We start from the raw sequence: 21,486 nt of genomic DNA, 5'->3' as shown, positions 1-21,486 counted from the left end.
TTTATTTATTTTATTTCACCTTTATTTAACCAGGTAGGCAAGTTGAGAACAAGTTGTCATTTACAATTACGACCTGGCCAAGATAAAGCAAAGCAGTTTGACACATATGTTACACACAGTGTTACACATGGAGTAAAACAAACATACAGTCAATAATACAGTATAAACAAGTCTATATACGATGTGAGCAAATGAGGTGAGATAAGGGAGGTAAAGGCAAAAGAAAGGCCATGGTGGCAAAGTAAATACAATATAGCAAGTAAAACACTGGAATGGTAGATTTGCAGTGGAATAATGTGCAAAGTAGAAATAAAAATAATGGGGTGCAAAGGAGCTAAATAAATAAATACAGTAGGGAAAGAGGTAGTTGTTTGGGATAAATTATAGGTGGGCTATGTACAGGTGCAGTAATCTGTGAGCTGCTCTGACAGCTGGTGCTTAAAGCTAGTGAGGGAGATAAGTGTTTCCAGTTTCAGAGATTTTTGTAGTTCGTTCCAGTCATTGGCAGCAGAGAACTGGAAGGAGAGGCGGCCAAAGAAAGAATTGGTTTTGGGGGTGACCAGAGAGATATACCTGCTGGAGTGTGTGCTACAGGTGGGTGTTGCTATGGTGATCAGCGAGCTGAGATAAGGGGGGACTTTACCTTGCAGGGTCTTGTAGATGACATGGAGCCAGTGGGTTTGGCGACGAGTATGAAGCGAGGGCCAGCCAACGAGAGCGTGCGGGTCACAATGGTGGGTAGTATATGGGGCTTTGGTGACAAAACGGATGACACTGTGATAGACTGCATCCAATTTGTTGAGTGGAGTGTTGGAGGCTATTTTGTAAATGACATCGCCGAAGTCGAAGATTGGTAGGATGGTCAGTTTTACAAGGGTATGTTTGGCAGCATGAGTGAAGAATGCTTTGTTTTCGAAATAGGAAGCCAATTCTAGGTTTAACTTTGGATTGGAGATGTTTGATGTGGGTCTGGAAGGAGAGTTTACAGTCTAACCAGACACCTAGGTATATGTAGTTGTCCACGTATTCTAAGTCAGAGCCGTCCAGAGTAGTGATGTTGGACAGGCGGGTAGGTGCAGGCAGCGATCGGTTGAAGAGCATGCATTTAGTTTTCCTTGTATTTAAGAGCAATTGGAGGCCACGGAAGGAGAGTTGTATGGCATTGAAGCTTGCCTGGAGGGTTGTTAACAGTGTCCAAAGAAGGGCCAGAAGTATACAGAATGGTGTCGAGAGAGTAAGGCTACGTTTACACAGATCTAATCTGATTGGTCAAAAGACAAATGAGTAGAAAAAGATTGGCATTGGGCTGCCTGTGTAAATACAGCCAATTTGACCTCCGTGAGAACATAGAACAGACTGCAATCCCAACTTTGGGACAGTTCTTTCTTATTCGGTATTGTTAATGGCCTTGTCAATTTATTTTCCTGGCTGAAAGGCAGCTTTTGTTTTTTGTTTGTTAGTGTGTGCATGAGACCCCATACAGCAGCAAATGTTTTGTCCTGGACACAAAGAAAAGTCACAAAGAAACTGGCTTTTACCATTCCATCAATGAAATGATCTATTTTGAAACTAACACTGTTTTATCTGCCAGTGACAATTCTCAAATCGCAAAATCAACACCACAGAAATGCACTCAGTCAGCTGTCATTGGAAATTAGGTGGTCACTCAGACAAAAACATTTGCCCATTTCAGGCATAGTCCCTATCTCCCGATTTTACTTCCCTTACCTGAGGCACTGTCATTCAGACCACATGATATTGTCATGTAATTCAACATTTTCATAGTGCAACCATTCTATTCTCACCCACAGGATGGATGTAACCAGCTCTCTATCTATCTCTCTCCCTCTCTTTTTTTATACATATTCTTCATATGGATAGCTGGTTGAGTGTGGTGTTTACTCAACCATTACATTTAGAGATCTACCTTGTAATCAGCTCTTAGTGCCAGCCAGCTTTACAGAGAGGTATAACCAGCGGAAAAAATACTTCTCACTCTCACACCCCCACCTTGTTCTCAAACTTGGTGAAGATATTTGGTTTAGACAATCTTCTAGAGTATGAAACAATTGCTTTGGAAGCAGATAACGTTATTCGTCATTTCAACACGAATGTGTAAATTGTACGTGGTCTAGCAAAAGGTTCATAAAAGTCACTTCTATTAGTGTGTTTTCTACTAGCGTATAACTGCCACTAGCATGCGGTTTCTTGCTTGTGTGAAAAGAGTTGTTGATGGAGAAGTGGCTGGGTCATGTTCAGTAGGTTCCAGACAGAGGGAAACAGGGACGTAGCCTACTATCTGATGACAAATCCGTGTGTATATTTTCCATTGCAAAAGGTTTTGCTACGTGTGCCTTATAATGAACACCACCCAGGTCACACAGCATACATTGCTTCTACAACACTATGTGTCGCTGATGTCTAAAGCCAGGCGAGCTGCCGAGTTTGGAACACACACGTGATTATGGTCACTCACTAGTGCCAGACGTGATATGAAGTTCAATTTGCTGAAAGGAGTACCGACTATAGTACTGAATCCTTACACACCCCCTAGGCCTACTTCTATATTCATATTCTAATTTTCATGGATCCCTCTGAATTGGTTGCATTGCAAACACTGCTATATTTGATGCCTGTACAGTATTTGCTTTATACCTTTCACCTTGTTAGACCTGCATTGGACATTTATTTGGCAAACGGGAGAAGATCTCATTTAAAGCTAACTAAGTCAGCAGAAAGGAGAGGGCTCCCATTTCGCTGTGGAGGAGAGGAAGTGGTAGTGTTTATCATTGTGTAGGAAGCACAGTGTCAGCAGTAAGGAAGCTAAATAAGGCTGAGGTTGGAGAAGAGAATGGCATGGCTAGCGAATAACATTTCAACCTAGGGCTTTCTCATGATTGGTGGAAGAGAGAAACAATGGCCACGAGTCAGATTTACAGTTAACCACCTATATAGTGTATGTGGCCCAAGCAAGAATCAAACCCACAACCCTGGACTTACGGTATGAACACATCATATGGGACGTTATTAATAGACCAATCATATCATATTGGGGTCTCATTCAGACTCGCTCCTCTCCTCTCTTTCAGGGCTCACACGTGCTTCAACCGCCTGGACCTTCCACCTTACCCCTCCTACACCATGCTGTATGAGAAACTGCTGATTGCTGTGGAGGAGACCAGTACCTTTGGCCTGGAGTGAGACTAACCACTGACCACTGACTGACTTCCTTTGGCACCCTACTAACAAACTTGTTTTATTTTTACGTAAAAATATTAACTCTGGACAAATGGCATCCTCAGTTGTTGTTTTCTTACAATACGTACCTGAGGAGTGGGTTTGAAAAAGAGGGATCAAACGTATTAAAACTTGCATGCACTGCATCACTCATCTGAGACATTGTACATAAACCAACATGTATGCAACAGTGAAGACCCTGGCTCCAGCCCGTTCTACGACCCCCCCACTTTGTCCATTTCATGGTCTCATCAGTTTAATCTTCCCCATAAGACTATTCCAGCTCCAAAGACTGAGGCTGACACTATGCAGGGGAGGGGCTTGCTCCACCGGCTGCCACCCACAGCCCGCCACCTCTGGCATCAGAGGGAGTGACATCGGCGGTGACCCCCTAAAAATTGTAAGTCTCTCCAGACCTTAATCTTGTCCTATCAATCATCGCAGAGCATTTCCTGAAATCACCTTGACTCCCGACGACCATTCAGTGACAAGACCAAAACATTTTTTATTTCCATTGTTACATTTAATAAGCATGTTTCATGCATGTTTCACCAATTGCTTTATCATCATAAGGGCATCACTGTTTTCCTCAGAGTGGATGAACAGGTGCTTTTTTAGGAATTCCTTCACTGTTCTGAGTCCATGCCCAGCCTGGGTGTACTTACTGCACACAGTTGTCTGAATCTCCCGCCCAAGAAAGATACTGTACTATGCCTCCATGAGTTATTGCCTCAGTGACACCAGCTATGTGTTAATGAATTACACATACTATTGGAGACGCCAATGCAGTGGTGCAATGGTTTTTGCCGCATCATGGCAGTAGGAGGCTTATTAGAGTCACAGTTCCTGTACAGTGAGAGGAACTGTAGAGACCCAGGTGATGATGTAACTTGTACAAGGCTAAGATTAGAATGTGAAAGGCTAAGCTCAGAGTTCTCTTGTCAGCCTTGCAGTGTCATTGAGCTCACACCATAAATAATACCCTTGTCATTCGGAACATGGGCTTTGTAATTTAAGCCCAAACGCTGACTGGGAGATCTCAACCATAGAGGCAAATTCTGTACTGTGAGGCACTGTGCAACTTTGATGGAGTGTAACATCATGTTGAACATCCCTTTCTGTCCTGGTCTAGTGTTGACAATTATTCTTGGGGTATCGTCCTTTGTTTTTAACATTTTCATTGAAAGGATGTACACTAAATGGCAGTTTCTAGAACACAGATTAGGCATAGTCCTATACCAGTGGTATTCAAAGTCGGAGGGAATTGCAGTTGTGTTTTTTTGGGGAGAAAGAAAATGAGGATTGTATATTGTCCCATACAATAACATGTAAACGTTTTTTTGAGAAACATAATTAGAAAAATCTAATTTTATTAAGTCAATTTATTATTTTGATAAAATATTAAAATATAATCAATTGAAGGTTATTTGTTTATGTAAATATCGAAATTGACAGATTTTCAGGTTGCGTCATTAGATTTAGGGTGGGGGGGAGTCGCCAGAAATTCTGACGAAAGAAAAAAGGGGTCCCCGCTGAAAAAGACTAAAAAGCTATTTCAATGAAGATTCTCAATTGACTGTGCTTTTTAGTCCTGAACCAGTATTAATCGGTTTCAGGAAAACCAGCCCTAAATGGCCCCTAGTTATACTGTAAAATACTGTAGATTGTCCATGATTGAAGCTACAGCTGGTGTACTATGATCATAGTATAATATTTGTATGGAAAGAACCAGGGCTACTACAAAAACTAAAAAATGTTCAGGGAGCATAGAAGATTCTGGTTAGTTTTGTTTCATAAGTACTGTTGTTTTTTTTTCTATCATGTTTTTTTGATTATTTTTTTGTCAAAGCGGGTGATGTAATATTTTGGTTTCTCTTTAGGACCATAAGGTGGAAAACTAATTTGAATGTTTTGTTTGGTAAACATTGTCCAGTATTGTTTAGGTGTTTTTATAATGATGGCATAGGAATTGAAATGCTTTCAAAAACAGGACTTTTATGTGCCGCCCCCCATGTGTACATAGTTTTTTGTTACTTATGCCTTCATTTAGTACCTTTTTTTATATTTTTCATGATTTTGAATTGTATTTCAAAATGGCTTTGTTCATTTTGAATTTGTGGGGAAATGTTGGTGTTGTCTTCCTTCCCTTTGCACTGTAAATGTAACCTTGACCACTTTCTCTTCCTCGTTCTATTTCGTCACTATCTGGCCAAGTTGCAAAGTCAGGAGCCCTGTCTCTATTCTCTGTTCTATTCTTAAAATCTGATTTTAAACCTAACCGTGACTCTAACCTTATCCACACTGCTAACCTTATGCCTAACCCTAACCTTAAAAATGTTTTGTTTCATACATTTTTATGAAATAGACAATTTTGCAGTTTGGCCATCTAGTGGGAACCCAATCTATCCATCTTCTATGTTGGTATTGACTGGTGAAAATTGTTGTTGTTTATTCAAGTTGTTGACGTAGGAATTGCATCCTTAATGGTCGAAGACACAGAGAATGTCTGCATACCAAATGGTACCCTTTTCCCTATGTAGTGCACTACTTTTGACTAGGCCCTGTCAAAAGTAGTGCACTATATAGGGGTTGGGCAGCCATTTGGGACATACAAATGTGTCATGTAGAGAATAAGTCATTTTGTTTGAATTGTCTAGCATTGTATTTTTTAAAAATATGTAATTCAGTAGTCTATTTTTACTGGCTTTATGAAGAATTTTATCCATAGAATATCCTGGTCATCACTTGGTATGATCGATCCTATAATATGAGAATATTTATTAAATTAATATTGCTCTTAAATTATTCAATATTACCCTTAAATTATTCTAAATGATCTATGTACGTTGTTTAAGTGCATTAACTATTCAAATATTTAAGATCAGAGCTTGATCAGAGCATTCAAATAAATAATGCACCGATAATTCAATCTAACTGTACTACAGTTTGAGTACCTTATTTTTGTGATTTTTTACAAATCTAATCTTTTTATTTGCCTATTTATTTTTCATGTTATATCCCCTTGGGAACAGCAAGGTAACAGTAGATCTTCCAATCATCAGTCAAAACCTGGCAGAGAGGTTGTGATATTGATTAGCATTAGCATCTATACCTTGTTGATATGACTTGATAAAAGGCTCCCTCTTATGGAAATTGGTACTTTGTCCTCTCCTTTTTAACTTTCCTTGTCCTGTAGGACTTTGTCTTTCAGAATTGTGACATTTTGAAAGACATGTTTCATGATCAAATTTGGTTTGATGACAGGTCACTAAATTCTCAGGCTGTGCTTTCGCTCCATGTACTCATATCACTGTACACGAATGTCAATAAACAATCACTTTGTAATTAATCCTTTGTCTCTAGTCCCTTTGAATATGTTTGACCTCAATGTAATGAAATAGATGGATATTGGCAGAGCCACTAAAACCAAAATGCCAGTGGTACAAATGTTACCATAGTAGCTTCAGGGTTAAAGAGCCTGATAAGGTAGAGGAATGTTTGAGACCTTGATAACTAGGCTCCTAATCTATAGAGCCCCACAGTTGATGCGTCATAATAGCCATAAAACCTAGCGGTTTTACACGGAAATGGTTCCAATCTTTTTTTAACCATACATTTTTCCCATATGGGATTTTAGAACCACTTCAAATAAGGTATGTGTTTCGTGTAGGCGTACCCTGGCATTACGTTTTGATAACCATGTAAATCTCTCTCGGACAAGGGAACTTTTATCAATATAATGAGCTCTATTTACTCTCAGATTCAGAAATGCTAATTAGCATCAAAGTAGACAAGCTTCTGCAAGTCATCTCTAGCTGACACCTTTGCTGTCAGCTAGCTACCTTGATCCAAAACAAAAGATCTATTGAACATTGTCATTTACTGTTCCATATTTTATCTTACTAATATTTGTTGGCTTATTTGTGCAGTTGGTCTTGTCTTGTACAGAATAATTTAAGGGCCTCCCAAGTGGCACAGTGGTCTGAGGTACTGCATCGCTGTGCTACTAGAGATTCTGGGTTCGAGTCCAGGCTCTGTTGCAGCCGGCCGTGACCGGGAGACCCATGGGGCAGCGCACAATTGGCCCGGAGTCATCCAGGTTAGGGGAGGGTTTGGCCGACAGGGATGTCCTTGTCCCATCACGCACTGGCGACTCCTGTGGCAGTCCGGGGCACAGTGCACTGTGTTTCCTCCCACACATTGCTGCGGTTGGCTTCCGGGTTAAGTGGACATGGTGTCAAGAAGCAGTGCGGCTTGGTTGGGTTGTGTTTAGGAAGGACGCACGGCTCTCGACCTTCGCCTCTGCTGAGTCCGTTCAGGAGTTGCAGTGATGAGACAAGACTGTAACTACCATTTGGATACCACGAAATTGGGCAGAAAACGGGGAAATATATATATAAAAAAGCAAAAATATATAGTATAATACTTTACAATGTGCCATGAATACTAGGCTAGTTCTTTGCAAAGCTACCTACCTAGATGATATTAGCAACATTTTACCAGATCCTTTTCTCTTTCAGCCAGTGGAGGTCTATATTTAATCTATATATAATTTTCTTAAATGATTGATTCATCAATGCCACAAACCTGGGACATCGACGAGCACAGTGTGAACTATTGTTACTATCCGAGAGAGCACAGATTCTTCTGCTTTTCCATTTTAGGAATTAGACCAACAAAAATAACACAAAATGTAAAACATTTTGGGTGGTTGAGTTACAAATAGAGAAACAACTGGATGTGTAAGGTAGGTTTAATATAAAATACTAGGTCATCTCCAGTAGAATGATGAATATACAGACTCAATACAAGGAAGACATGTCTAAATACAGCTATATCAACACCCTTGTCAATTGTTGGTCCATGTCGCTGCTGTCAATTGTGAGCAGCACATTTAATACTGCTTTCAGTCCGAACTCCAGAATAAACAGGAGGACAGCATTACACAGCTGAAAAAAACGTAGCACAAACAGTACACAACTCTTGTTACTGAGTCTAAATGTTATTAAATCATTGTGTGAAATAAGGGTTAGGTAGCTAGAGGGATGGATGGCCATGGAATAAATATAAAATGGGGTGCTGGTGTGCTTCTGCACCCATTTTAGGTCGTTGTCACAAATATCCGGCCCATGTCCAGTCATACTCTGGGTCTCAGTGTGTGTCCCTTGATGTCATTCCGTCTAAGTATTCAAATCATGGTCATCGTGTTTCTGGTGAATCACGACATTAAAGACGATGAATGATCACAGCATTTCCACAGATTGAGCCATACACAGTACAACTTCATCCTTGAGGACAACATTTTGTTGACAACATGGTGGTTCACACTGTCTACTGTGTGTGAATGATGGAAGAACCTTACCCCAGCTGTAGATCAATTTCAGTGTGTGTGGTCACTTTAACTGGTGTTGGGAACATTGGAGACTTGGGAAGCTTGCTCTCAAAGACAGTACCACACAGGCCAGTACAATAGTCTACACATGGATAGTAACCTAAAGGCACACACGGTACCAACCAATACTACTCACCCAACAGACAGAGCAGGTGTGTACCAGTGCTGCCTTGGCTGCATTCTTTTGGTCTGCAGCTACTCCCTTCTTCTTAGCAGCCGCCACCACTGTAGTATCAGTCAACAAGTTCAACTTCAATTTGAGAGTGGAGCATGCGTTATATATACACAGTGCATTCGGAAAGTATTCAGACCCCTTGACTTTTTTCACCTTTTGTAACGTGACAGCCTTATTCTAAAAAAAAATGTTTTATTTTTATGAAATCCTCAGTCTAACCACAATACCTCATAATGACAAAGAGAAAATAGTTTTTTTTCTTCAATCCCAGCTGCCATTATTATAAAAAAACAGAAATACCTTATTTACATAAGTATTCAGACCCTTTGCTAGGAGACTCGAAATTGAGCTCAGGTGCATCCGGTTTCCATTGACCATCCTTGAGATGTTTCAACAACTTAATTGGAGTCCACCTGTCGCAAATTCAATTGACTGGACATGATTTGGAAAGGCACACACCTGCTACAGAGGGGCAAAAAATTATTTAGTCAGCCACCAATTGTGCAAGTTCTCCCACTTAAAAAGATGAGAGAGGCCTGTAATTTTCATCATAGGTACACTTCAACTATGACAGACAAGATGAGAAAAGAAAATCCAGAAAATCACATTGTAGGATTTTTTATGAATTTATTTGCAAATTATGGTGGAAAATAAGTATTTGGTCACCTACAAACAAGCAAGATTTCTGGCTCTCACAGACCTGTAACTTCTTTAAGAGGCTCCTCTGTCTTCCACTTGTTACCTGTATTAATGGCACCTGTTTGAACTTGTTATCAGTATAAAAGACACCTGTCCACAACCTCAAACAGTCACACTCCAAACTCCACTATGGCCAAGACCAAAGAGCTATCAAAGGACACCAGAAACAAAATTGTAGACCTGCACCAGGCTGGGAAGACTGAATCTGCAATAGTTAGGAGCTTGGTTTGAAGAAATCAACTGTGGGAGCAATTATTAGGAAATTGAAGACATACAAGACCACTGATAATCTCCCTCGATCTGGGGCTCCACGCAAAATCTCACCCCGTGGGGTCAAAATGATCACAAGAACGGTGAGCAAAAATCCCAGAACCACACGGGGGACCTAGTTAATGACCTGCAGAGAGCTGGGACCAAAGTAACAAAGCCTACCATCAGTAACACACTATGCCGCCAGGGACTCAAATCCTGCAGTGCCAGATGTGTCCCCCTGCTTAAGCCAGGACATGTCCAGGCCCGTCTGAAGTTTGCTAGAGAGCATTTGGATGATCCAGAAGAAGATTGGGAGAATGTCATATGGTCAGATGAAACCAAAATATAACTTTTTGGTAAAAACTCAACTCGTTGTGTTCGGAGGACAAAGAATGCTGAGTTGCATCCAAAGAACACCATACCTACTGTGAAGCATGGGAGTGGAAACATCATACTTTGGGGCTGTTTTTCTGCAACGGGACCAGGACGACTGATCCGTGTAAAGGAAAGAATGAATGGGGCCATGTATCGTGAGATTTTGAGTGAAAACCTCCTTCAGCAAGGGCATTGAAGATGAAACGTCGCTGGGTCTTTCAGCATGACAATGATCCCAAACACACCGCCCGGGCAACGAAGGAGTGGCTTCGTAAGAAGCATTTCAAGGTCCTGGAGTGGCCTAGCCAGTCTCCAGATCTAAACCCCATAGAAAATCTTTGGAGGGAGTTGAAAGTCCGTGTTGCCCAGCAACAGCCCCAAAACATCACTGAGGAGATCTGCATGGAGGAATGGGCCAAAATACCAGCAACAGTGTGTGAAAACCTTGTGAAGACTTACAGAAAACGTTTGACCTCTGTCATTGCCAACAAAGGGTATATAACAAAGTATTGAGATAAACTTTTGTTATTGACCAAATACTTATTTTCCACCATAATTTGCAAATAAATTCATAAAAAATCCTACAATGTGATTTTCTGGATTTTTTTTTTCATTTTGTCTGTCATAGTTGAAGTGTACCTATGATGAAAATTACAGGCCTCTTGCACAATTGGTGGCTGACTAAATACTTTTTTGCCCCACTGTATATAAACGGTCCCACAGTTGACAATGCAAGTCAGAGCAAAAACCAAGCCATGAGGTCGAAGGAATTGTCCGTAGAGCTCCGAGACAGTTTTGTGTCAAGGAACAGATCTAGGGAAGGGTACCAAAACATTTCTGCAGCATTGAAGGTTCCCAAGATCACTCCATCATTCTTAAAAGGGAAGAAGTTATGGAACAACCAAGACTCTCCCTAGAGCTGGCCTCCCGGGAGAAGGGCCTTGGTCAAGTAGGTGGCCAAGAACCCAATGGTCACTCTGACAGTGCTCCAGAGTTCCTCTGTGGAGATGGGAGAACCTTCCAGAAGGACAACCATCTCTGCAGAACTCCACCAATCAGGCCTTTATGGTAGAGTGGCCAGACGGAAGCCACTCCTCAGTAAAAGGCACATGACAGTCCGCTTGGAGTTTGCCAAAAGGCACCTAAAGGACTCTCAGACCATGAGAAACAAGATTGTCTGGTCTGAGGAAACCAAGATTGAACTATTTGGCCTGAATGCCAAGCGTTACATCTAGAGGAAACCTGGCACCATCCCTACGGTGAAGAATGGTGGTGCCAGCATCATCCTGTGGGGATATTTTTCACCGGCAGGGACTGGGAGAATAGTCAGGATCGAGGGAAAGATGAACGGAGCAAAGTAAAGAAAGATCCTTGATGAAAACCTACTCCAGAGCGCTCTGGACCTCAAACTGGGGCGAAGGTTCACCTTCCAACAGGACATTGACCCTAAGCACACAGCCAAGACAATGCAGGAGTGCCTTCGGGACAGGTCTCTGAATGTCCTTGAGTGGCCCAGCCAGAGCTCGGACTTGAACCGGTTCAAATATCTTTATCCAACCTGACAGAGCTTAAGAGAATATGCAGAGAAGAATGGGAGAAACTCCTCAAATACAGGTGTGCTGAGCTTGTAGCGTCATAGCCAAGAAGACTCAAGGCTGTAATCACTGCCAAAGGTGCTTCAACAAAGTACTGAGTAGAGGGTCTGAATGCTTATGTAAACGTGATATTTTATTTTTAATACATATAATACATATACATATACACATATTTAATACATATACATTAATACATTAATACATATACAAAAATATCTAAACCTGTTTTGCTTATGGGTTGCAGGGTAGCCTAGTGGTTAGAGCGTTGGACTAGTAACTGGAAGGTTGTGAGTTCAAACCCCCGAGCTGACAAGGTACAAATCTGTCGTTCTGCCCCTGAACAGGCAGTTGTTCGGCACTGTTCCCAGGCCATCATTGAAAATAAGAATTTGTTCTTAACTGACTTGCCTGGTTAAATAAAGGTAAAAAAAAAAAAAAAAAAAAAAAAAAAAAAAAAAAAATGGGGTATTGTATGTAGATTGATGAGAGGGGAAAAAAACTATTTAAATCAATTTTAGAATACATAACAAAATATGGAAAAAGTCAATACTTTCCGAATGCACTGTATAGTATATCAATATAAACTGGGTGGTTCGAGCCCTGAATGTTAATTGGCTGAAAGTCGTGGTATACCAAGTGTGTGAAAAAACATATTTATATTTACTGCTCTAATTACGTTGGTAACCAGTTTATAATAGCAATAAGGCACTTTGGGTGTTTGTCGTATATTGCCAATATACCACTCCGCGTTCCATCGTGCTTAAGAACAGCCCTTAGCCCTGGTATATTGGTCATATACCACACTCCCTCGGGCCTTATTGCTTAAATACCATCTAAATAACCCTCCCCCAATTGTATCCATAGTACAGAATAATGACTAAAAGGGTGGACATCTCCAGATCTGAATGGAAGATGTTTGTGTAAGCTTTTGTTCCAGCCCAACTCAAACCTGATTATAAATTATAGCCTACAACTCAAACCTGATTATAAATTATAGTCTACAACTCAAACCTGATTATAAATTATAGCCTATCGCCTTGATTTGGTATGTTGATTTATTTTCGTCAGATGTTAGAACTGGGCTGAGACAAAACTGATCACACACTCCTGCTCTCCAGGACCTCCTGCAATGACAAACAGGACAAAGCAGGAGAATTGTGCTCTAGATTGAAACAGTTTACCGAGTTGCAAGGTGATAAGATTTAGGCATACCAATTGGTTATAGAATAGAGAAGGTGCAAATAAGGTTTTTAATTTGGCATCAATAACATGGCAGTAATTTTACCTCAAAAACAAATGTGTGAATACCAAATCATTTAAAACCCACCATAGCAAGTAAGACGAAATAAGGTTACATAACCTTGCCTACTAGCTACACTAATGATCTGCTGTCCAGAGGGAAACAGCAAACAGATCAATGTCTTCCCGCAATAAAGTAACCACACTGCTTGACTCAAGAGATAAGAGCTAATCAGTCCATCTCTGAAACCTCTCAAAAAGACAGACCAAAATAATACAGCTAGCTAGACGGCTAATGTAGCCATAGTCAGGCTAATGTTGCTAACCATGAGCTAGCTAGATAACAGGTATTGTGTACAGTAAATAAACAATTTAGCCAATTTATTTATTACTAAATTTAGCTAACATTAGTTAATCCAGCAATCCTTAACTTTGCCTCGATTCAGCAATCTCGTCTCATCATGTTCCTGGTGAGTGACGGGAAGTTTGAGACAGGCATTTGTAGATGTGTCATAGCGACATTAGCAGCCAATTAGGATTTCATTTTGGGGGATAAATACATTATTGATAAAAGTCACTTTTTAATTACATTTTTTAAAATAAAAGTCACCTTGTCCAAGAGAGATTTACATGGTTATCAAAACGTCATGCCAGGGAAAGCCTACCCCAAACACAGCCCTTATTTGATGTCTAAAATCCCCTATGGGACAAATAAATGGTGGGAAAATGATTAGAAACATTATTTGACCGCAAAGTTTTATGGGTATTCTGACCCGTACTGTGGTACTACATACCACTCACCAGCAACAAACAGCACAGTGCAGCATAAGTGCACTACTACCACTCAGTGCAAGAGGCGTCACTACAGTCCCTGGTTCGAATCCAGGCCCGGCGTCGTTCGGGTTTGGCCACGGTAAGCCGTCATTGTGAATAAGAAATGTGTTCTTAACTGAGTTGCCTAGTTAAATAAAGGTTACAATTCCTACCAGTACCACTGTTACTACAGTATGTGCACTTCTGCACTACTATCCTTCACCAGAAGAGGGAGAATGTGATTCTCTGCACTCTAATATACACTGCAGATTCTACAAAATACATGTTCTGCTATGCAAACCCACCCACTCAAGGTGCAAGCCTTTAGTTAAAATAGACAAAAAGACACCATATAATCTATTGTTTTTAATGTGTTGTGGTGGGTGTGTTTCTGTAGTGTATTGGAGGGTGGAGGGAGCATAACAGTTGTTTCCATTGCAAGATGAACAATAAAGTATTCCATTATATTATACTCTATTTTCTTATATTATTCTAATGATTCTCACTGGTTAATGTGCCCAAATGTTACTATGAAACAATACTATGAAAACTGATACAGGTTAGACAAGGTTAATGTAAAGTCCCAATCAATTGATTATATTAGTTAGTATCTTACTGGGAATTCTCCCTTTCTCATTGAGCTAACGGTAGTGCTGTGTCCGATTAGTTAGGATATTTAAAGCAAATGTAACTTAATTGAATAAGACTCATGGCACTGGTACTGCGCCAACTGTTGGCTGATCTTATTTATGTGGAGAGCCTTCCCCCTGCTTGTAGTAAAGTAGCATGCGCCACCCTATTTGGTCAAATTACTTGTCAATCAAGAGTGTTACCATGGTGACAGAGAGCAAAGTATCTGACTGGTAAACTTGTATTCATTCATACGTTGTTCATACTGATGAGCGACCGAAGTTAGAACAGATCGCCCGGTTACAAACATTTAGTGGAGTTGAAAATATTGATACATTGTTGCGCCCTTCGACATAATTTAATTGAACATGAAAGTAACAGTTCTCTCATCTGAAATATCCGTGAGGCATGCGGTCTTATTTTATCACTCCTAAGCAGCGAAGTACTGCTATTTTTGTGGTCACTTTGTAGGCAACGTTTACTATCCATCTATTAGCTAGGGAAGTTTGGTTGCAGTAGCTGTTAGGTTTGTTTGACAGGAGATAACAAGCTGTAAAACCGAATCGACGCGATGATTCCTGAATATAGTCCCCGGACCAGCGAGACAAGAAGCCGTACGCGTTGCCACTATGGTCAGGCAGCCGAACCAAACCAGAACCGATGTGGGCTACTCTCCGAAATCAAAACTCCTATCAAAAATGAACTATTCACTGACCACTACACCATCATTCCGGGCAAAGAACTTGGCAGGTACTATACGTGCTTAATTAATAATTACAGGGGTAATACAGGGGGGCATCTATCCATCCACTTTGTCAAGTTGTCTGTGAGTTTGTCTGTCAGCCTGAATAACCGTTTTGCTTACTATGACTGTCTGTTTCCATACTTGTGCAAATATTGAACATATAATACAGGAAAATGTTCAATTTCTAGATTAATTCATATTCAAATATCACGGTTTTGGCCTTTCGTAGTGCCACATCTCCATCCCTGCTGTCATTATCTAGATATTTGTCTGCACCACAAGTTCACCTTTAATTGAATTTAAATTTAATGAAACGTTGCGGGATGTTGTCCAGCAGTTAAAAGTTGCAACATGTATTTTGGATTGTGCACATCAGTGTAAGCTAATGCAAATCCTTTCAATGGATTCCCCAATGTCGCAGTGCACTTGGTTGGAACCAAACAATGATTGGTGCACTCCAATGTTCTTCCATGAATACAGGGTCCCAGCTGCCAAATCATGCTTCCATTGTTTGTTGTTGTTTGGTTTGAGAATGCTGAAGTATGCATGGCTGCTATAGTAGTGGGCTTGCATTTTCTCTACAGCAAAGGTCACTCAAGTCCAGTGGTGTAAAGTACTTAAGTAAAAAATACTTTAAAGTACTACTTGAGTTGTTTTTGGGGGGGTATCTGCGCTTTACTTTACTATTTATAATTTTTACTACTTTTACTTCACTACATTCCTAAATAAAATAATGTACTTTTTACTCCATACATTTTCCCTGACACCCAAAAGTACTTGTTACATTTTGAATGCTTAGTAGGACAGGAAAATGGTCCAATTCACACACTTATCCCTGGTCATCCTGACTGCCTTTTGATCTGGCAGACTCACTAAAGACATGCTTTGTTTGTAAATGATGTTGGAGTGTGCCCCAGGCTATCCTTAAAGAAAAAATAATACAATCGTTTGTCAGGTTTCTCAATATAATGAATTTGAAATGATTTATTTTTTAAATTTTGATACTTAAGTACATTTTAGCAATTCCATTTACTTTTGATACTTAAGTATATTTAAAACCAAATACTTTTTGGCTTTTACTCAAGTAGTATTTTACTGTGTGTATTTCACTTTTACTTGAGTGATTTTCTAAGCTATCTTTACTTTTACTCAAGTATGACAGTGTTGTACTTTTTCCACCACTGCTCAAGTCATATCTTTGAGTGTTTGAACTGCAATGTGGGCGGCCACACCTTGTGATGTGCCTGCTAAATCTTAAAGTAAGCAGATGGGTTCTGTAATGAAACATGCAAGAGCTTTTTCTCCCTCTGTTTTCAGGCAGTCAGGACCACATCAAAACAATTACAGTACTAATGGATGCATTTTACAAACACACTATTGGTCTTTTTTACTTCATTAAGTATCTATATTTCTCTAAACATTGGCCCATGACTTGACACAGAGCCATTGGCAAATTGTCTTCAGTTGTAGCTGTGACTTAGATGCATCACCCTCCATGTTGTAAAGTTTGATGAAACACATGATAATTACAGCATAGCCTGCATACACTACTGTGACCTTTCCACTCAGCGACGGCAATAAAAATACATCAAGACTTTGTCATTGGCGCTTTGAAACTCCAAACTTCACCCCCGAAATAGGGTAATCCATTTGTATTCAATCACTTTTTTTGACAGAACCCCATTTGATTTGAACAAAACCTTCCATACATATTTTTGCTCATTGTAGAAGTGCTCAGAAGTGACTTTTTCCGACCTGAATGACAAAACATTCACAAGAGAGAAATGTTCAAAGTTGACGCATTTTGCATACCCCACCATACCATGAGACATCCATGTCTTCATCACTAGAAAATATAAACAGTTCAGATTCATATAATTTAAAAGTTTCCAAACAGGGTTGTCAAACTACTTTATCATTTCTGGCCATTTGTTGTTGTTGTTACCTTTAACATCTATCTAAAAATGCATAAACTTATTTTTTTTTCCATATACAGTGCCTTCAGAAATTATTCACACAAGAGGTCGACCGATTATGATTTTTCAACGCTGATACCAATTTATTGGAGGACCAAAAAAAGCAGATACCGATTATTCGACCGATTCTTTTTTTATATATATATATATACATACAGTGCCTTGCGAAAGTATTCGGCCCCCTTGAACTTTGCGACCTTTTGCCACATGTCAGGCTTCAAACATAAAGATATAAAACTGTATTTTTTTGTGAAGAATCAACAACAAGTGGGACACAATCATGAAGTGGAACGACATTTATTGGATATTTCAAACTTGTTTAACAAATCAAAAACTGAAAAATTGGGCGTGCAAAATTATTCAGCCCCTTTACTTTCAGTGCAGCAAACTCTCTCCAGAAGTTCAGTGAGGATCTCTGAATGATCCAATGTTGACCTAAATGACTAATGATGATAAATACAATCCACCTGTGTGTAATCAAGTCTCCGTATAAATGCACCTGCACTGTGATTAGTCTCAGAGGTCCGTTAAAAGCGCAGAGAGCATCATGAAGAACAAGGAACACACCAGGCAGGTCCGAGATACTGTTGTGAAGAAGTTTAAAGCCGGATTTGGATACAAAAAGATTTCCCAAGCTTTAAACATCCCAAGGAGCATTGTGCAAGCGATAATATTGAAATGGAAGGAGTATCAGACCACTGCAAATCTACCAAGACCTGGCAGTCCCTCTAAACTTTCAGCTCATACAAGGAGAAGACTGATCAGAGATGCAGCCAAGAGGCCCATGATCACTCTGGATGAACTGCAGAGATCTACAGCTGAGGTGGGAGACTCTGTCCATAGGACAACAATCAGTCGTATATTGCACAAATCTGGCCTTTATGGAAGAGTGGCAAGTAGAAAGCAATTTCTTAAAGATATCCATAAAAAGTGTCGTTTAAAGTTTGCCACAAGCCACCTGGGAGACACACCAAACATGTGGAAGAAGGTGCTCTGGTCAGATGAAACCAAAATTGAACTTTTTGGCAACAATGCAAAACGTTACGTTTGGCGTAAAAGCAACACAGCTCATCACCCTGAACACACCATCTCCACTGTCAAACATGGTGGTGGCAGCATCATGTTTTGGGCCTGCTTTTCTTCAGCAGGGACAGGGAAGATGGTTAAAATTGATGGGAAGATGGATGGAGCCAAATACAGGACCATTCTGGAAGAAAACCTGATGGAGTCTGCAAAAGACCTGAGACTGGGACGGAGATTTGTCTTCCAACAAGACAATGATCCAAAACATAAAGCAAAATCTACAATGGAATGGTTCAAAAATAAACATATCCAGGTGTTAGAATGGCCAAGTCAAAGTCCAGACCTGAATCCAATCAAGAATCTGTGGAAAGAACTGAAAACTGCTGTTCACAAATGCTCTCCATCCAACCTCACTGAGCTCGAGCTGTTTTGCAAGGAGGAATGGGAAAAAAATTCAGTCTCTCGATGTGCAAAACTGATAGAGACATACCCCAAGCGACTTACAGCTGTAATCGCAGCAAAAGGTGGCGCTACAAAGTATTAACTTAAGGGGGCTGAATAATTTTGCACGCCCAATTTTTCAGTTTTTGATTTGTTAAAAAAGTTTGAAATATCCAATAAATGTCGTTCCACTTCATGATTGTGTCCCACTTGTTGTTGATTCTTCACAAAAAAATACAGTTTTATATCTTTATGTTTGAAGCCTGAAATGTGGCAAAAGGTCGCAAAGTTCAAGGGGGCCGAATACTTTCGCAAGGCACTGTGTATATATATATATATATATATATATGCATACATACAGTGGGGCAAAAAAGTCTTTAGTCAGCCACCAATTGTGCAAGTTCTCCCACTTAAAAAGATGAGAGACCTGTAATTTTCATCATAGGTACACTTCAACTATGACAGACAAAATGAGAAAAGAAAATCACATTGTAGGATTTTTTAATGAATTTATTTGCAAATTGTGGTGGAAAATAAACTTTTGTTGTTGGCCAAATACTTATCTCAATACTTTGTTATATACCCTTTGTTGGCAATGACAGAGGTCAAATGTTTTCTGTAAGTCTACACAAGGTTTTCACACACTTGCTGGTATTTTGGCCCATTCCTCCATGCAGATCTCCTCTAGAGCAGTGATGTTTTGGGGCTGTTGCTGGGCAACACGGACTTTCAACTCCCTCCAAAGATTTTCTATGGGGTTGAGATTTGGAGACTGGCTAGGCCACTCCAGGACCTTGAAATGCTTCTTACGAAGCCACTCCTTCGTTGCCCGGGCGGTGTGTTTGGGATCATTGTCATGCTGAAAGCCCAGCCACGTTTCATCTTCAATGCCCTTGCTGATGGTATGGAAGGAGGTTTTCACTCAAAATCTCACGATACGTGGCCCCATTCATTCTTTCCTTTACACGGATCAGTCGTCCTGGTCCCTTTTGCAGAACAACAGGCCTAAAGCATGATGTTTCCACCCCCATGCTTCACAGTAGGTATGGTGTTCTTTGGATGCAACTCAGCATTCTTTGTCCTCCAAACACGACGAGTTGAGTTTTTACCAAAAAGTTATATTTTGGTTTTATCTGACCATATGACATTCTCCCAATCTTCTTCTGGATCATCCAAATGCTCTCTAGCAAACTTCAGACGGGCCTGGACATGTACTGGCTTAAGCAGGGGGACACGTCTGGCACTGCAGGATTTGAGTCCCTGGCGGCATAGTGTGTTACTGATGGTAGGCTTTGTTACTTTGGTCCCAGCTCTCTGCAGGTCATTAACTAGGTTGTGTGGTTCTGGGATTTTTGCTCACCGTTCTTGTGATCATTTTGACCCCACGGGGTGAGATCTTGCGTGGAGCCCCAGATCGAGGGAGATTATCAGTGGTCTTGTATGTCTTCCATTTCCTAATAATTGCTCCCACAGTTGATTTCTTCAAACCAAGCTGCTTACCTATTGCAGATTCAGTCTTCCCAGCCTGGTGCAGGTCTACAATTTTGTTTCTGGTGTCCTTTGACAGCTCTTTGGTCTTGGCCATAGTGGAGTTTGGAGTGTGACTGTTTGAGGTTGTGGACAGGTGTCTTTTAAACTGATAACAAGTTCAAACAGGTGCCATTAATACAGGTAACGAGTGGAGGACCGAGGAGCCTCTTAAAGAAGAAGTTACAGGTCTGTGAGAGCCAGAAATCTTGCTTGTTTGTAGGTGACCAAATACTTATTTTCCACCATAATTTGCAAATAAATTCATAAAAAATCCTACAATGTGATTTTCTGGATTTTCTTTTCTCATCTTGTCTGTCATAGTTGAAGTGTACCTATGATGAAAATTACAGGCCTCTCATCTTTTTAAGTGGGAGAACTTGCACAATTGGTGGCTGACTAAATACTTTTTTGCCCCACTGTATGTGTATATGTATATGTGTGTGTATTTATTTATTTGTAATAATGACAATTACAACGATACTGAATGAACAATGAACACTTTTATTTTAACTTAATGTAATACATAAATAATATCAATTTCATCTGAAATAAATAATGAAACATATTCAATTTGGTTTAAATAATGCAAAAACACCGTGTTGGAGAAGAAAGTAGAAGTGCAATATGTGCCATGTAAAAAAGCTAACGTTTAAGTTCTTTGCTCAGAACATGAGAACATATGAAAGCTGGTGGTTTCTTTTAACATGAGTCTTCAATATTCCCAGTTAAGAAGTTTTAGGTTGTAGTTATTATAGGACTATTTCTCACTATACCATTTGTATTTCATTGACCTTTGACAATTGGATGTTCTTATAGGCACTATATTATTGCCAGTCTAATCTCGGGAGTTGATAGGCTAGAAGTCATAAACAGCGCTGTGCTTCAAGCTTTGCGAAAAGCTGCTGGCTAACAGAGGAATGTGCGGTTTGAATGAATGCTTACGAGCCTGCTGCTGCCCACCACCGCTCAGTCAGACTGCAATCATCTGAAGGGATAGGTTCATTCTATGATTGAAATGACACCATCCCTGTATTTAAGAGCATGTTGTCTCAACTGATGGCAGGCACAACACAAACTCAGATGATGTGAAATAAGGTTTAAGCTACAACATATGCGATTCTGAAATCAATCTGAGGTTATACGCTTTTTGATAATTGAGGTTAAAGGTATAAAAATGACTTATTTAAAAAAAAAATGATCAGATAGTTTGACAAGCTTTTAAATGATGAAGACATGGATGTCTCATGGTTTGGTGGGTTATTCCAAATGAATAAACTTTGATCACCTTTAACTCTTGAATGTTTTGTCATTCAGGTCCAAATAGTCACTTTCTGACCACTTCTTCCGTGGACAAACGTGTTTGG

At 40.1% G+C, this 21,486-nt stretch overlaps 2 protein-coding genes across 4 annotated transcripts in view; both read left to right on the top strand.

Annotated features, from left to right (window-relative positions):
- hecw1a (HECT, C2 and WW domain containing E3 ubiquitin protein ligase 1a) overlaps positions 1-6,586 on the top strand; it is a 79,138-nt gene extending 72,552 nt beyond the window's left edge. For both annotated transcript variants that reach the window (XM_021562699.3, XM_021562698.3), the window contains one exon: positions 3,090-6,586. In XM_021562699.3, the coding sequence (XP_021418374.2) occupies positions 3,090-3,201 (112 nt within the window). In that variant the 3' untranslated portion in view covers positions 3,202-6,586. The remainder of the gene's footprint in view (positions 1-3,089) is intronic.
- An 8,015-nt stretch (positions 6,587-14,601) lies between these two features.
- The window catches only part of LOC110489802 (serine/threonine-protein kinase 17A), a 46,705-nt gene continuing 39,820 nt past the window's right edge, over positions 14,602-21,486 (top strand). The window contains exon 1 of one of the 2 annotated variants that reach the window (XM_021562722.3): positions 14,602-15,157. In XM_021562722.3, the coding sequence (XP_021418397.1) occupies positions 14,979-15,157 (179 nt within the window). In that variant the 5' untranslated portion in view covers positions 14,602-14,978. The remainder of the gene's footprint in view (positions 15,158-21,486) is intronic. The other variant, XM_021562723.3, reaches the window with a different exon arrangement.

Source organism: Oncorhynchus mykiss, chromosome 15 (assembly GCF_057628025.1).
Source record: "Oncorhynchus mykiss isolate SJ-2025 chromosome 15, ASM5762802v1, whole genome shotgun sequence".
NCBI lineage: Eukaryota > Metazoa > Chordata > Actinopteri > Salmoniformes > Salmonidae > Oncorhynchus > Oncorhynchus mykiss.
Note: the sequence above shows the minus strand (reverse complement) of the source record. Positions and strands in the feature narration are given on the sequence as shown.